Raw genomic sequence first — 16,958 nt, 5'->3', positions numbered from 1 at the left:
AGTTCCACACTAGCCCTTTTAACATTTTGTGGACATTTTATGTTACATGATTAATTGAACAGCTAACGCTGACAGGACACCCTACCCTTCCCCACTGACTCACGCCTCTGCGCATGCGCAGTGGCCTCCAGTTCCGTGGCGGATGACGAACGCTGCCGTATCCATTGTAGGCGTAAAATGATTTTTTAAACATTTCGTTGTGGATATAGAAACCGGTTCGCGCCCGTCGTGTCTATTGTTCTCCCGTCTACGTTCACGAACCGGGCAGCTACGTCGCTCGTCCTAAAACGAACAGTCCCGTCGCAGCGACGACAGATAAAACTTTGACAGTAGCAACAACAGGCTAGCTGGTGGAGGTAGCGAGGCGCTGGTCGTCCGGCCCGTTCGGCTGGTGTGGGCGCTGCCGCTCGGTAACGTTACTGCTTCACGGTGTGAACACCGAGACGGTGAAACTCGCTCAGACGGTGATTTTGTTCGGGCTGCTCGGTTTGAATCTCCATGCCAAATGGCTAAGAAGACGTACGATCTGCTGTTCAAGCTCCTCCTTATTGGAGATTCAGGAGTTGGAAAAACTTGTGTGTTGTTTCGCTTTTCTGACGACGCCTTCAATACAACGTTTATTTCTACAATAGGTAAGGAGATGCGCAACTGTACATGTATATGTGTGTGCATACACACACACACCCCTATATGATATAGATGAGGTAAGGTAGCTATCTAGGAACCGTAGAATGTGGATCTACTATGATCTTACCAACCAAACCTCATAGCATTAATAGGTTTGATTGTTAAGATAATGCATATATATATATATATATATATATATATATATATATATATATATATATAATATGTGTATGTATGTCCAGACAACAAACAACTTTGGACTGAGGTTCATCAGGTATAATAATATGTTATATGATGATGTTACCGCAATTTTTGCACATCACAATTGACTGTAAAAAGAAAAGTTAGCTAGTATTTGTGTAGTAAAGTTTATGCTGTAATTTTTCAGGAATAGACTTCAAAATTAAAACAGTTGAACTACAGGGAAAGAGGATTAAACTTCAGATCTGGTGAGTCTTCAACAATGAAAAATGCGATATATAGAATATATCCTGCAGAGTTGCAAAAATGATCTGTAATACTTAAGTACACTTCATTATAAATATTGAATGGTCATTTTACATTTTATCGTGGCTTCTCTTTAGGGATACAGCCGGGCAGGAGCGTTTTCACACCATCACAACCTCTTACTACAGAGGAGCCATGGGGATCCTGTTGGTTTATGACATCACCAACGCCAAAAGCTTTGAAAACATCAGCAAATGGCTACGAAACATTGAGGAGGTGAATATGAATCGCAGATCAATACATCCTTAGGACCATTTATCTAGTGACGCTTGTAATTTAACATGAAGGTTCGTTATTGTTATGGGTTCAGAAACATCCTTAAGATTTTTTTTTTGTACTGCCTTGATTTTGGGCCATGTAGCTGTATCTGTCAAAATATCTCAAGCTTGATTGCGTTGTTTTTCCGTACATGACCTGAGAGGTGAAAATGATGTTTTTGACACAAGAAATGGCTAAGTCGGTTAGTGTGTTTTTCAAGGTGACGTCATGTTTAATGCAGATTGTAACTTTCCTCTAGCATGCAAATGAGGATGTGGAAAGAATGCTGCTTGGTAACAAGTGTGATATGGAGACCATGCGTGTGGTACCTAAGGCCAGAGGAGAACAGGTACAGTCCTATGATGGGACAACTTTGTTTTCCACAATATTTTACTGCCAAGCTCGTATCTAACATAAGGAGGACTCACTAACCAACCTTGTGTCTACACTTACTGGCCACATTTTATCCATTCATCACTTATCATTTTCTGACCACAGATCCACTGTTGTCCAGACATTATTTTGAGTGGTAAACTGCTCTCAATACAGCATTATCATCGACATGGTTGTGACTGTTGAGCTGACACCAGTTTATCAGGCAGAGCAGAAGGGCTGTACAACATCATGGCTGCATTATGATGCCTCAGTCTGACAGCAGTGATTCCCATTGCAAAAAGTTTAGGCCACTGCACATGTCCCAAATGTCAGTTCACATACAAGCACATGGATTTTGGCATCTGGACAGTCTTCAGGCTTATTGTCTTCATGGTTGAAACATATTAAACGCATGCTGCATGAACACCCTTTGGACCTGTGCATCCTCTCCTATTAAGTCCCTTTGTATCCACTGTCCTGTGGCCTGACATTTGATTGGTTATGGGATGGCTAACACAAACCAAGTAACACAGATGACTCTAACTGTTCACCTACAAGATGGTTTTTACTAAACTGGTTGGTGAGAGTATAAAATGCAGAATCAGTTGTAAGCGTAGGCGTTGGTTATATAAGGCTTCTGGATCATTTTTGCTTCTAACTTGGCTTTGGTCTTTTGTTTTCAGATTGCTGCAGAACACAACATTCGTTTCTTTGAAACCAGCGCAAAAGCGAACATCAACATTGAAACGGCATTCCTCACACTTGCTGAAGACATTTTGCGAAAGGTTAGTCCTCTAAATGGCAACTGGCATGCACCTGTAGCGCCCTGCAGTACCTGTAGTGTAACGTTATTTGGCCATTTCAAGTGTGGCGTAATGGTAGTTGAAATGAACTAAAAGTCTTCTACACAAAAACCAGAATGAGTCTAGTGCTTGTGTACAGTTGTCAACAGGGCCGGAGTGGGCCACTTTTTCAGCCCGGGAGTCTCATGCCCAAATCGGCACAAACTAGAGATTGACATGAGGCGGCCCATCGGGAATCCTCCCGAATCTCCCTATTAACCACTCCGGCTGTGGTTGTCAACAATTGTGCATCATGGTCGGCTTATAACGTTGCCTCTTTCACACTTTTAGACACCTGGAAAAGAGACGACCCCTGAAAGTGTTGAGATGAGCAGGCACAGTGGCTCTGCGGGGGGCATGAAGTGTTGCAGTTAGACCGCCTCTCTACCAACACCCCTCACATAACGTACACATGATAAGTCTCTTACAGCCATGTTAAATGAATTTCCTATCATGCTGGATTAGACTTTTACCTCTTACTGTACTTGACCAGCTAGTATACACACAAAAAAGAGAAAAAACATTACTTCCCTATTATTTCTAAATTAATAAAAGTGTTTTGGTACATTTAGTGATAATCTGACAGCTACACTGTATGGAATAAACATAGTTAATTATTGCAAAACTTTTCAGCGCAGATAAATGTGAACTAAACATAAAAGGGATGCTCCACTACATATTCATTCATAGTTGACACTAATTGTGCCTTAAACACCATTATAGATTGGTGAGATTCATTCATGATAATGGTTGTGAAGAGTGTTATAATTGTTGAACTGTACTGTCTTTATAGCACTTACCCTCATGACATTTAGAAATGGAATGGTCCTGGCCTACAAGCAGCAGGCACGTCTTTTAGGGTCTCTGTTGTTTCATGGTTGAACCTTTAACGAAACACCTGGTGCACGTGCAGTACTGTATCTGTGAGGGCACTGATAGAACTGAACTTGTTTTTTTTTGTTGTTGTTGTTGTCTTGTATTTTAATAATTTTCAACCCATTAACAGGTCAGATTTATCCATGTAGGCACCCAATGTAATGTATCAGATCCAGACGTACACTTCAGAATTAGTTTGGATCTTTAAAAAAAAAAAAGAAAAAAAAAAAGGTTTTAACTGAGTCATTCCCTTTGTGGACAGATTAAAGTACTTATGCACACTTTGAAGTTCCCTCGTGGGGTCCAACACAGTAGTGAAAGATGAGTGAACAAATGCTGCTCTTTCCATCTCACCCACTCACTCTGCTCTATCTGCCTGGGAGCGTGCCACTTCTCTGAAGTGGAGCGGTTCTGAGTTCCAGCTGCAGAAGTTCATTCTGGAAAGAGGCTAATGAAAAGAGTTGTGCTGTTAGCGTCTGGTTAAACTGCTGCTCTTCAGTGGCTCTTGTTTGGGTTTTTTCTCCCCTTGTCTCTTTTCCCTAAAGGAGATGTTTACGGTATTAGTTTCAGCATTTGTCCCCTCCATAACTTTCTTCCATCAGCACTTTTTAACATGTTTTGCTTGAGGGGTACAGGGAAGGGGTGTGTGTTTGTGTGTGTCTCATAATTACTAACCAGAGGTGTTTGAGCAAAAAAGAAAAGCTTGGCTCTGAGTGATTACTCCTGTTCTTTTTACAGTGGTGTGGGTGGTTTCTACATTCTCCTAATACTCTGAAGAAAAGGCCTTACTAGTATTCTTTACTTGATAAGTGGGTTAATTCAACCACAAAGTATATGTTGGCTTTCTGTCTAAATGTAAATAACAGCTTTATTATAACTTCTTTACTGATGCCTTTTGCACTTTTCTACTGGTGGTATGTGTGTCCTGGTTCTCATCAGGGTCGGTTGTAGGTTACTTTGCCAGGGTGGAGGCTGCTGGTTCTTGAGATGGAGCAATTGACGAGCTGGTTAGTAGCACCTATACATTAGTTTAGGGGGGGTGGTGTTTTATGAGCTGGTTAGTAGCACCTATACATTAGTTTAGGGGGGGTGGTGTTTTATGAGCTGGTTAGTAGCACCTATACATTAGTTTAGGGGGGGGTGGTGTTTTATGCCCCCTAATACTGGATATGCAGCATCCACCCCAGCTCAGCCTACAAAAACAGCCCTGGTTTACATTTTAATAACCCTGATATCATAGAAAAAAAATCATACTGCTGATTGGGATGTTTCTTGATTAACTAGACTAGTTATTTAGTATAATGAGTAGTAAAAGGGAATGAGGGGGTTTTGATGTTAGTTTTGTAGTGCAATAAACTCTTTTCACAAACACCTGGCCTGTGTTTTATGTTGCCACTCTGGCATTCCTAAACACCTGTGCCAGAAGAGACCTTGTGACATCTAGCACTATGCAAATGAGATGCTGGTGCCATTCTCAAGGGGCCATTTTCAGGGGCAAATATTCATTATGTGAGTAATCTAGCTAGAGTAGAGCTTGTAATTTATGCACAGTGGAGATTGAATTAATTAAAAGGTAACATCAAGATAGCCTAATGGAGAAATCCCAAATCAAAGGATGTAATAGCATTCTGTTCAATAATTGACCCATGTGTATTTAGTTGCATAAAGTGGTTGAATTCATTAAAATTCAAAAACAACCTCAGACATTTCACATTTATTTTCCCATTGACTGTTTTAAACTGTAGTCTAGCAAAACAGAATGAGAAATCCAGTGATCACCCAGACCAGTGCAGCTACTTCACTGACATGGAGGCTCTTACAAATCCAGCACAAGATGAATTACAATAGTTATTATCCAAAAAACTATAAAATGTTTGTACAAAAACTACTCAATTGTGAACGTCAGTAAAAACAAAGGCTACTGTAATGTTACTCGTACGTAATTCTCCATTTGTTTTTGATAAACAACCAGAGTGCGTCAAGTCGGCTGTGTTCGGTTTCCAAAATCAATAAGAAAATTCAGTCAATTTCAGTAAATAATAAGCATCATTGGCACGTTAATGAGTTCACTTGTGAAATTTTTTGCTTGGATCCTTGGCATGATCAAGCAAAAGCTGGCATGGAGTAAAGTGGTTCCCGTACACCTCTTCAAAAGTTCTCATTTTCTCTACTAATTTGTCTGCACCAAAGCTGTCCACAAACCGGAAAGGACCTATTAAAAGAGAAAAGATCATTTAAAACCATCAATACAATTTAAACATACATTAAACTTTAGAACATGCATAGTGTTGACATGTCAATGCAACACTTGTGATTTGGTATTTATGATAAATGGCATATTCTTACATAATGCACCATTAAAATGGTTAATAAATAGTTAAATCTGAAAAACATTTATGATCAATGATGATTCATAGGTTAAATGTATGATTCAGGTCATAAAAACTGCTGTCATGGCATTACTCGCCTCCAAGGAACGGGGGAAAGCCCAGACCAAACACAGCTCCAATGTCTCCCTCCACCGGACTGGCGAGGACGCCCTCCTGCAGGCAAAGCACCGCCTCGTTCACGAAGCGAGACACCAGCCGGTACTGCACATCAGAGTCAGACGACCTATGCGGACAGATGACAGGAACACCGGCGTTATTGTGGGGAACAGATGCCGCAAAACAGCAGAGAGAGCCATGCTGAAAGAGATATGGAGGAGCATGAATACACTTGCACTGTTCAAGCAAAGGACCTTCCATGATGAGGGAGTATGATAGTTTTGTCAGTTATGACACAAACCATTAAGCCTGAACATATATGGGATATGCATACTGTAAACAAATTATTTAACATTAGCCAATCATACTGTTGCTTCCTGGGTGATGCTAGAAGTCCTGAAGTGTGGACATGAGATCAAGATAGAAAAGGAAAATCTGAAGTTTGTAATCCAACGTACACTGCGGGGTGTGGTGTCAGCTTGTAAAGCTCCAGAACCTCTTCAAGCTCTGGGTTGATGTCTTTGTGTTTGAGTCCAGGCTGGTAGACGTAACATCCCTTGCCAGACTTGCGGCCTAGTGAAACACAAACTCAGCATTGGTGCCAACACATACTCCGATTAACATCAGCTGTGTGCACGTGCACGCACACACACGCACGAATTAAGGTCATGCAGGAAGGTTTCCAGTACCTTTGAATCCTCTCTCAACCATCGTCTTCAGCAGCTCAGGATTTCCACCACCAAACCTGGAGCCGAAAGCTTTGCCCAGGTCCTCAGCCACGTGAGCGGCCACGTCGATGCCCACTTCATCAGCCAGAGTGGCAACGCCCACCGGGAAGCCAAACCCTGTGGTCAGCAAGTCGAGCTTCTTGGGGTCCACACCTTCCTGTGTTACCAAGGGATTATAAGATACTTGACAGTCTAGGATCACTATTAATAACATTTTAAGACAAGGAGATACACAAATGATCAAAAAATATAAATGCATGCAAATGCACGAACCTGTAGTACTCTTACTGCTTCAGCTAACATGGGTGCTAAGCACCTGGTGGTGTAGAACCCAGGTCCATCCTGCAATTTATTACTGTACAAGTTAATAAATTACAAATGGATTGGAAAAGTTTGTCAAAGTTATGCGGTTTTGGATTCATTCGATTAAAATCAGTGAGAGTAAGGGATTGATGAAATGGTGAAAAGCAGTAAACTACACAACTGATAGTGAGAAGCCAAGTTTAATGGCTCTGAACAAGACTACAAGAACAAGATCAACTGCTTACAGTACATTCATTGGTAAAATAAGGATTGAAATACAGAATTCAATAGAAAGTAGAAACATTCTGGAATTTTGCTCCAACCTAAAAAAACTAAATCTTTGTTGTTCTAATGAATAGCTTGATGCATGCCATTCCCATTTAGGGTAGCAAACAAGAAAACTCACCCCAACAACAATGATGACTTTGCCTTGCTTTAGGCCCAGTGCCACAGCAGATGCTGTGGTATCCTTAGACGTTTTAGCTGTGGTTATGATCTCTAGAAGCTGCATTTTGTCCACTGGAGAGAAATAATGCATCCCGACTACCTGTGACAAGGTGCAGGGATTTTGAGATTGACTCATTACTCAGAAAGATCTCAAAATCTCTTCCAGAAGGTCTAAAAATCCAACTGACCTTCTCTGGGCGTTTACTGGCAGCGGCAATATCTCCAATTGGGAGAGCTGATGTGTTGGAAGCAAATATACAGTGGGGAGGAATAACCTGTTAAGATAAAATAATTAATGTGAAATAATTATACATTCTGGATTTAAAGAGGAGTGACACTCATTTAAGAATATAGACACCCTTAAACCATCTTAAAATAGACCATGTTAACACACTTAACTTAGCAATTTAACTGCAACCCTGTAAGCCCCAAGTCACAAATGTGCTACATGAACAGAATATTCTATAAACTGGATCAACTTACAGCTTCAACTTCTTTCAGAACTTTGTGTTTGATGGCGAGATCCTCAAACACCGCCTCAATAACCATGTCAGCCTTTTCAAATCCACTGTAATCTAGTTGTCCCGTAAGGTTGGACAATATACTGTCTCTTTCAAATGAAGTAATGTTCCTCTTCTTGGTCTTGTCGTTTAGTCTGGGAGTGTCAACCAGAACACATCCAACATTAGGATGCACAATAAACGCATGAAGCATTTATGAAGTGGTACGTAGTTCTTACAAACGCACCCTTTGTAAACTTGTTGCTGTCCCCGGTTGAGTCCGTCCTCTGTGGTGTCTTTTAGAATGGTGTTAATGCTTTTGTCCACAGTCACCTGTGCTATGCCTGCCCCCATCAGCCCCGCTCCCAAGATGGCCAGGTTTCTAGAAAGGGCAGATTGTCAAATAAGAGATCATTTACTTGCTACAAAGTAATAAAACTTTTTCAAGACCTTAAATGGGAACAGACTGCAAAACTAAGTGCAGGTAAAAATCACTTACTTAACCTCCTTTTCAGGGACTCCAAATCGGTTCTTCTTGCAAGCAACTTGGCCATGGTAAAGTCCAATCAGTGCTTTGGATTCCGATGTCATTGCTAATTTACCAAAATTCTTGAGTGTGAAAAGTTATTTAAAAACATAAAATGAAACATTTTTAATTTACAAAACTGCTAACATATTCCAACAAATTTGCATATGCAGCAGGTTAAACACACATTCTGTAAATGGATGTACATTACCTGCGACTCTGCAAGGTATCCTGCATCTGCGCCCTGCTCCACACCTGCCTTCACACACTAAGGGAATTAATGGGGGAAAACAAGATTGTTTCTAATTTATGTGAATGGGAGATGGTCATTCAATCTTTATACCAGACTTTAAAAATACTGCCACCTATAATCCTTCTATCATTAGCTTTAGAAACGCAGATCGATTGCTGCTCAGAGACCCAGCATGTAGCTTTTCTCAGCTTGTAATACACCTGGGACATGAAAATTAAGCTCTGTAGTACTTGATTACTACTGGAAGCTGGAACAGATAAAAAATAGCTAGATCTAGACGCCTTTGAAGAACGGATGAGGGTTTCCTCAATCCTGGCTCACAAGTGTGATCTGATCAACTGTGCTTCAGATCGGATTCCCATGTAGTTATCTGTTTAATCTGGCACCAAACTACATGATAAGGATCAGTAAGAGTGAAACAACCCCCCCCCCCCCCCCCCAAAAAAAAAGAATAGAAAGATAGAAAGTTATTTATACCTCGATTATTTTAATAGGTGCAGGGTACAGCCCTTTTGTTTGTTTCATTACTTTTTTCTCCACAGTTTTGTAGATCTGATTTCGCACAAATGGGTAGCTCATGATATAGTCTTGTATCTCTGCAAAGAATCATGAACACACAGGCAATGTCATTATGAGGGCAGCCTTCAATGAAAAAAAAGAAAAAAATATGCAGAGGAATGACAAGCACACATACTTTGCATCACGCTCTTTTCTTTGGTGAGTGGTATTTGCTTGTTAACAATTCCACGGGCACAATCAATAGCTACTTCTTCCAAATACTCAATGGTTCTTTCCTCTGGGCTCTTCAATCCAGGACCTGGTTATATTTCAAATTGTTCAAAAGACAGGTTGAATCATGCCCACAAGCAGAGCACAAACAGAAATGACTACTAATAAAACATAAGAGAAGACATCATTACCGAGTGTATCAACCAGATGGTGAACTAGTCCCATTTTCTTGGCTTTGTCTGCACGGATATTCCTTCCTGTTAGCATCATATCAAATGCACTGGGGAGACCAATCTAAATGAAAACAAGAAGGTTCAAGAACTTTTACAAAACACTGCTCAATAATTGCAATCTATTAAGGGTTCACAGGAGGAAAAGCAACAATGTCAAGGTGACTATTGCAAAATGCATTATAGATTCATTAGTGTGCCAAGTTTGTGGCGCTCTATAAACATGATTCTTCTCGAGAGATAGAAACCATTTTTGGGAGCCTCTGTGTTCCTCCAGCCCCAGGCAGAAGCCCCAGCATGACCTCTGGTGTCCCCAGAACAGTCTTCTTGCTCTTTGTGGCCACTCTGTACTGGCAGGCGATAGCAAACTACAGAACAGAGTGTGCAGAGGAATCTGTCAAAATGAGGCCTTTTATGAAATACACATCATTTGATTTTAGGCCAAACTGTCTAAAAATCAGTGTTCACAAAAAAAAATGCAAATAATTCAATTTAATCAGGAAATTGTACTATAATGTATGCACTAGATTTTTTATCTTAATCTACAAACTCTGGACAGAAACCTAAAAATATTCAACAAATAATTCCAAATTTATCACGAGTCCACCACCTCTAGTCCACCACCAAGACATGATCCATTGATAGCAGCAACAACAGGCTTTGGAGAGTTCTCAATTTTCTCAAACATCTTCTGGCCCTCTTGAGAGAGTCTGGTTACTTCCTCTGTGCTGTTACAGGCCTGAATCATGCTACATTCATTGGAGATTGATGAGAAAGCTGGAATTAATGCTCAATGCATATATTTGGTAATAAAACGTACAAGATAACAGAAGTTAAAGATGGTCAGAAACATGTCACTAACTTTATGTCAGCCCCTGCAATGAAGCAGCCAGGTTTAGAAGAAATCAGAACAGCACTGTTAATTGCACTGTTGCCCCAAACCTCATCCATAACTTCTGCCAGCTCCTCCTGCATCTGAAGTGACAAGGTGTTAACCTATGGAGCACAGAATGGGAGAATATTTTAACAGAAAAAAAAGCAAAATACAAAATAAAATAAAATGTCAAAATAAAGTTTACCTTAGAATTTGGGTCATTGATGCGAATGACGGCCACGTCCCCCTTGACCTCATAGTTTACATGTGAACGAACTGAACAAGATAAAATTAGGAAAAATTGAAGTCTAGAACATGTTCCATGCAAAATGAGATTAAAAAAGTATTAAGTGGGGGGGGGGGGGGGGGGGGGGGGGATCACATGAAATGTAAATAAATCAAAGTATTCACCCATTAAAGATGATGATGCTGAGATGTGTCGCCTGGAGGCACCTTTACACAAATCAACGGAAAATAGAAAGTAGTCATTTTAGCTATAATACATTCAACGTAAAACTTTAGTGTAAAGTCAGAAAGCCAATGCAGAGAGAAGGTCAGTGCTAAGACATGTGCCTGTCTGATTGCTGCGTGCTGGTCGTGGGAGTCATTCTTCAATACGTCATAGGTTGGGTTTGACCTTTTACCTATATTTTATTCAGCTTTATCACGAGTAGTGACTTAATAAATCTCCAAATAAATCGTCCTTATACGTTATGCACTATCTGGTCAATAAAAAGTGGTTTGCATTTATTTTTTTCACACATTTACCCCTTCTTTGAACCAAATGCTTTAAATGTAACACTTGTAGTTAGTAATGTAATGTAACAAGCTAATCTTTACATGTTAATTTGGTTAGACCATCAGGTGCACACAGCTGAAGCCTTTTCTATACGCACACAGAAACACAAAGTACAACCAGCTAACAGAACCATATAACAATGTTGAACACAAAAGTTTGTATCTAGTACCAAGTTAGCTAGCGAGCTACGTGCCTTATACAGATGAGGCATTAACAATTAGCCGAATTTTTAATTGGACGGAAGCCAAAAGTCCTAAAAAGTAAAGAACTTTTTAAGTATAGCCTTGCAAAGTGTGAATACCTGAAAATAATGTATATCTCCCCCTAATTGTAAATCTGGACACAGCACCCAGAGCTCGTAGCGCCATCTTGGTAGCTAGGTCAACGATGACAACCGGAAGACGCGAGCGTGCAGTATCTAGCTGGGCCAATCAGACTCGGTTTAGAGAGGTTGGCCCCGCCCCTGGCCGACCCGCTCACGCTATTTAAACAGAGATCCGCACGACTCCTGTTAACGAAGCAGCGCGTCCGCTGTGTTTTATGTAATAATCTTTCAGATCTTAAGGATATGTAAGTTTAGGGAGAAAGTCGACGCTCTCGGACCTCTTGCAGACACCATACACTATGAAATGTGCGTCTATTCATCAATGCACGTTGTAGTTTTTATTTAGCATTCTAAATTTGCCTGCCTCAACCCTTAATCCATTTTAAAGTCTCATGCATCAACTGCTTTTTCCGTTTCCCCATCTCGACAGAGCTCATCCTCGGTGGCCTTGCCACTGGAAATTACATCTGTGATGTTGGCTGGACGTTGTCTGATTAATGTAGGTTTAGCTCAGTATGGCCTCTGTAAAATAGCCGTATTTTATAGGCTATGGAGCCTATCAGCATATTAAACTTTATCATGTTCAATCCCATGGTCAATTTACAGTAGTAAAAGATTTCTCAATAAAGTTCAAGCAAGCGTGGTTAAATGCCACTGGTGTCAGCCATTACATACGCAACTGAGTCTGATCATTAAATATGGTAAGAAGGACTTAGGACACCGAACAATCAAAATCCTGTTTGAATCCACTACGTTGTTCCAGCTGTGCTATAAAACTCCGCATATCTCACCTTTTGTTAAAGAAATATCAGTTTTGTTCTGAGATATTTGCGTATTACCATGACGAAAATGTCCATGTTGTCAACGGAAGTGTATTGTTTAACAATTTCTTAACAGTTAAAGATAACATATCAAATATTGTATGTATTGTATGCAAATCCTTGCAACAATGTCGCTGATAATTAGCTATCACGTTACAACAGCCAGCTTGTTCCATCTGTTCGCAGTAGTTTCTTGTTATTGATCAGGAACAGTAGTGAAGAGACTCTAAACCCGCTGCTGTCCCATGACAGTTACACGCATCAAGTTACTTGAAGCCGCGCAGTTTCTCTTTGGTGTAAATTCTATCCTGCGTTTCTCAGTGAAATAAGTAAAGATATGGCCACTGATCTGGTGACTATTTCGACATTCTTATTCTCAACTTGCGATTCTATTATTCTTAACTATCTAGCAAGTTAAGGGATTGCATTATTGTGAGGCCTTTATTTTGAAGGATATTATCCAATCTAAAAAGCCCTGCCTATATGCGTCCTCACTGTGTAAATATAAAAGTGAAATAATCCCTTGACCTCTTTATGTCAATATATATTATGACATATTATCTTTTATTAATTTAGCTGTTAAAGAAACAGGACCGTCCGTGTAGATGGGCACTTTGTCTGATGGTCTCTTAGGGAAATGTGGGAAAGGGAACATGTAAAATCTGTATGACCTGAACCTTGAGGAGCGTGATTTGAAGACCACTGATCTATAGTGAAGATTTGCAGGCAGTGGGGGGTGCATTTGTGTGGGATGGGGCATGAGTGGGAGTGATCTATTGCAAGGAAACATTTCCTGGCAAAGGGACCACCATCCCTTTCTCATTTAGTTATTTATTTATTTTGTTGATTTATTTTTGCCCCCAGCAATGGGCGTCCACCTTGGTATGCGTGGAACGCGTGTAAACAGCAGGTGCACACTGCCACCTGCTGGAGGATAGAGGTATTAAGAGGTAATTTAAAGTAGAGAAGTCTCTCCTACAAATCTCACAATCCCCTCACGCGGGCTACTGAATTCGAGTTGTATGATCATCTCAGTATTTTTTAACCTAATGGCTTCTGTATTAATAACTTGACAAAAGACACTAAAATGTAAACAATACAAGCAATCCTGAAACACACATTTTCTTCTTATCAATTTAAACACACTACTGACTAAAGTACTGACTAGTAGATATATTTACATTAATAAAATAAACGGAAAAAGATGAGAGAATAAAACAAACAAGCATCAAAATCTCATGGACAGACAATAAATAAAATGTAAATAGTAAATATAAGTTAATGACAGCAGTTTTATTATTGCTCATTATGACAGCACGTCATTGCTCAAGATTACAAAACTGCTTTCAATAGACTCTTTGTATTTAATCTTAATATAGAGTGCAGTGATATAAAGTGAGAAATGCTTCTCCTAGAACTATAATCTAGTAATCTACAAGGAACTAATATAAAACCTGTATATATTTGCATCTGGAGTACTGATTGAAGGCTGGTCTATTGTGTACATTTGTGTAAATGTACATAATAGTAGACATCACATCACATTCTGTCTCTTATCCTAGAGGGTTGATTGGAGGACTGTGCTTGTACTGAATAAGAACTATTCTCGATTGTCTTGTGTTTTGACACAGTGACCCTTACACCGCATTAACAATTGCGTCACACTGTCCTCATTAAAGCACGCTGTGTCTTCCCTTTATTTCATTACAATTCTCAACCACCATACAGTCCACTAAAAGAGAGTGAATATTTACAGGCGACATTTGACTATTCTAATAATCAGTTTGTCAACTGGTGCGTGGTAGATACATAAATACGTTAGATGGTGTCATGGTCCATCTGGGAGGTGCTGGATGGATAGCCGTGCTGGGGCAAAGATGTCATGCGAGCTGGACACTCCCTACTGGGCACATGCAACATTTATATGTGGCTGTAATTATTGAAAACTAAAACAGCCACTGACAACGCAAGTGAACCACAGTATTGATAGATCACAAATATTATGTTATTGACCAATGCTATGAATCTCAGCATTGGTGTAAGTTAAACCATGTCAGGTATTACCTAACCAGTTAGAGATGAATGTAGTAATAAAAGACCTTGCATTTGACAGCAGATCCTTCGTAACAAACATCATACTAATTTAAAAATAATTTAATGATAAGACACAATGCAATAATTTTCATTAACTCAACATACAAACAGAACGTATGGTATTTTTCTTAATGTACACATATACTATATAAAGGCATTAGTGATTCTAAAACATTTGAATCAAATTACTATATTATAACCAAAAATGCTTTAAAATCTTAAAATGCACCAATTAACTGTCCATCCATCAAATCAATGAATGTTACATGTATACAAATATCTAATTGCTCAGCAGTCTCAGATAAGAGGTGTCATCATGTTTAGTTATATTGAAATAGTGTACTTTGCTTAGAAAAATTTATGAGGTAACCATTTTTAGACATTAGACCACTGGCAGATCTGACTCTGTTTTAGTCATCACACTACAGTGTGAAACATGTGGCTAACTCAGGTCAGTCTTACTACTCTTTTTCTTTTAGTTTAAACTGTGGATTCCATCTCTGTGAGATGATCAATATCCTGCCGGACGTGCCAGTTGACAGTGTGCAGTAGTGGAGGGCCCCGTCCTGGGGGGTCTGTCGTGTCCACGAGTGTTTCTGATTCAGGTCTCCATCTCGCATCACAGCACAGTTTGGTGGCGCACTGTCTGTAGCAGGGTAGATCACACCCAATGACGCGGGACTCCGTGGTGTCTGAGGAGAACTCAGGCTGCACCGTGGTGGCGTGGATGCCCTCGTCGTGAAATACGTTTTTGATGCGCTTGGCTACATCCACGTAGGAGGTCGGGTCAAGGCACTTGACGTGTACCGTGGCTATGATACGACTCCCCGCCAGCTGCCAGATGTGTAGTTCATGAACAGCCAGGACCCCATCGAGGTTCCTCAACCTCCCATCCAGCCTCTGCATGTTGATGCGCTTGGGCACGGCCTGCAGGAGGATGAGCGCTGACTCTTTTAAGAGCGGGAAGGTGGCGTAGAACAAGACGACCACCATCGCGATGCAGAGTGTGGGGTCCAGGTAGAGCACCCAGCAGGGCCCGGCTACGGAAGCGTCCCCCGTGTCTCTGCCCGCCAGCCTAGGCACGCTAGCCACGTCTACACGTGCAGGCCGGTGGTTAGAGGTGCGGCAGGGATTCGTACAGATCTCCTCGCTGTTGCTGGGCTTCCATACAAAAGTGAAGATAAGAGCGTTGACAACCACGATGATGGAACCGAGGGCATCGCCCAGCACGTGTAAGAAGACTCCACACATGTTGGGCTGAGAGGATGACTCAGAACTGAGCTCCAGCTCCTTCAGGGACATATCATCATTCATTTGATCACCCAGGCGATGTCTCAAAATAGCTGAAAATATATCAGAACAGTGCAGTATAAAATTAATTGAAAATCAATATAGTGCAGAATTTTTTTTTTCACTGGTAGATACAGGCGTGATTTTGTAAATAGAGATAAATGAGAGATTTTTTATAATTCTGTCCAAATTAATAATTAATACCAGATTGTATGATTACCTCGATGACCAGAGTTGCATTCCATTAGACTGTTAGTCTCGTCTGGGGTCTCTTTCTGTGATAATCTACCTGATTTTTCATAGTTTCTGGGATCTGTTCTATGAGACAGTGCATGCTCCCTGGCTCCAGCATTGCCATGGAACAAGAAAAGACCAAATACATTCACAAAGAGACCTATCATGCCAACCCAGATGACAACTTGTGGATTCTCAATCTCATGAGGTTTTGTGTAACGTCCAATAGCTTCTAGTAAAATAGTGAAACAGAGAGACATCACAAATACAGCATTGATTAAAGCGCCCGTGATTTCTGCCCGGATCCATCCGAATGTATTTTGCCTCGTGACTTGTGTTTTCTCCGCAAAGTGCACGGCAACCAGGGCCACAACTAGAGATATTACATCCGAAAGCACGTGAAATGAATCTGCCAGCATCGTCAGAGATGCCGTCATTCTGCTCATCACAACTTCAACGACAAAGAATCCAAAAGTTAGGAAGAGCATCCACAGCAGCCTTCCGTAATTTCCCAAACCCATGTTTATGTTATCAGGGATTCAATTAAAGTAGTTTAAAATAAACATGCGCACTCATTTACATGTTCGCCCGAACGCAGAATTCTGAATACGCAGAAACATTGACGTGTTAGAAGCTTAATTGTAATTGAACTTCTGTATGCGCTATTGCTATTGGTAAATAGTGATTTAACGACGCTTTAAAATAATAAACGAAGGTCACGACTTTTATTAAATTAATTCGGAATTAAATACCTGAGATAACGTAGCAACCCATTTTTATCACAATATAAGACTTTGCACCCGAACCCACGAACTTCTCCGCACGATCGTGGGG

The 16,958-nt window shown here is 40.5% G+C and overlaps 3 protein-coding genes and 1 long non-coding RNA gene across 4 annotated transcripts; 1 reads left to right on the top strand and 3 right to left on the bottom strand.

Moving 5' to 3' along the window:
* Window positions 1–132: 132 nt before the first annotated feature.
* Window positions 133–3,753, top strand: LOC143480177 (ras-related protein Rab-10-like). Its single transcript, XM_076977683.1, has 6 exons — window positions 133–632; window positions 1,016–1,076; window positions 1,212–1,350; window positions 1,652–1,741; window positions 2,451–2,552; window positions 2,901–3,753. The coding sequence occupies exons 1-6, from the start codon at window positions 506–508 to the stop codon at window positions 2,982–2,984; spliced, it is 603 nt and encodes a 200-aa protein (XP_076833798.1). The 5' UTR covers window positions 133–505; the 3' UTR covers window positions 2,985–3,753.
* A 766-nt stretch (window positions 3,754–4,519) lies between these two features.
* On the bottom strand, window positions 4,520–4,783 carry LOC143480178 (uncharacterized). The gene is made up of 2 exons (XR_013121797.1): window positions 4,604–4,783; window positions 4,520–4,553 (listed from the first exon to the last, which is right to left on the bottom strand). It is a non-coding gene; the product is annotated as an uncharacterized LOC143480178 (long non-coding RNA).
* Window positions 4,784–5,184: 401 nt separating this feature from the next.
* Window positions 5,185–11,791, bottom strand: hadhab (hydroxyacyl-CoA dehydrogenase trifunctional multienzyme complex subunit alpha b). The gene is made up of 20 exons (XM_076977677.1): window positions 11,662–11,791; window positions 10,973–11,014; window positions 10,767–10,837; window positions 10,550–10,683; window positions 10,298–10,436; window positions 9,936–10,055; window positions 9,649–9,751; window positions 9,423–9,545; window positions 9,206–9,324; window positions 8,687–8,743; window positions 8,449–8,558; window positions 8,197–8,331; window positions 7,933–8,104; window positions 7,638–7,724; window positions 7,409–7,549; window positions 6,973–7,041; window positions 6,661–6,856; window positions 6,430–6,544; window positions 5,953–6,098; window positions 5,185–5,697 (listed from the first exon to the last, which is right to left on the bottom strand). The coding sequence occupies exons 1-20, from the start codon at window positions 11,726–11,728 to the stop codon at window positions 5,552–5,554; spliced, it is 2,292 nt and encodes a 763-aa protein (XP_076833792.1). The 5' UTR covers window positions 11,729–11,791; the 3' UTR covers window positions 5,185–5,551.
* A 3,155-nt stretch (window positions 11,792–14,946) lies between these two features.
* On the bottom strand, window positions 14,947–16,645 carry slc30a1b (solute carrier family 30 member 1b). Its single transcript, XM_076978804.1, is given in 2 exon segments — window positions 14,947–15,933; window positions 16,095–16,645. Coding segments are annotated over 2 exon segments (1,404 nt in total). The 3' UTR covers window positions 14,947–15,080.
* Between the last annotated feature and the right edge of the window lie 313 nt (window positions 16,646–16,958).

This window comes from Brachyhypopomus gauderio, chromosome 17, assembly GCF_052324685.1.
Source record: "Brachyhypopomus gauderio isolate BG-103 chromosome 17, BGAUD_0.2, whole genome shotgun sequence".
NCBI classification, from domain to species: Eukaryota; Metazoa; Chordata; class Actinopteri; order Gymnotiformes; family Hypopomidae; genus Brachyhypopomus; species Brachyhypopomus gauderio.
This window is presented reverse-complemented; position numbering and strand designations above follow the sequence as displayed.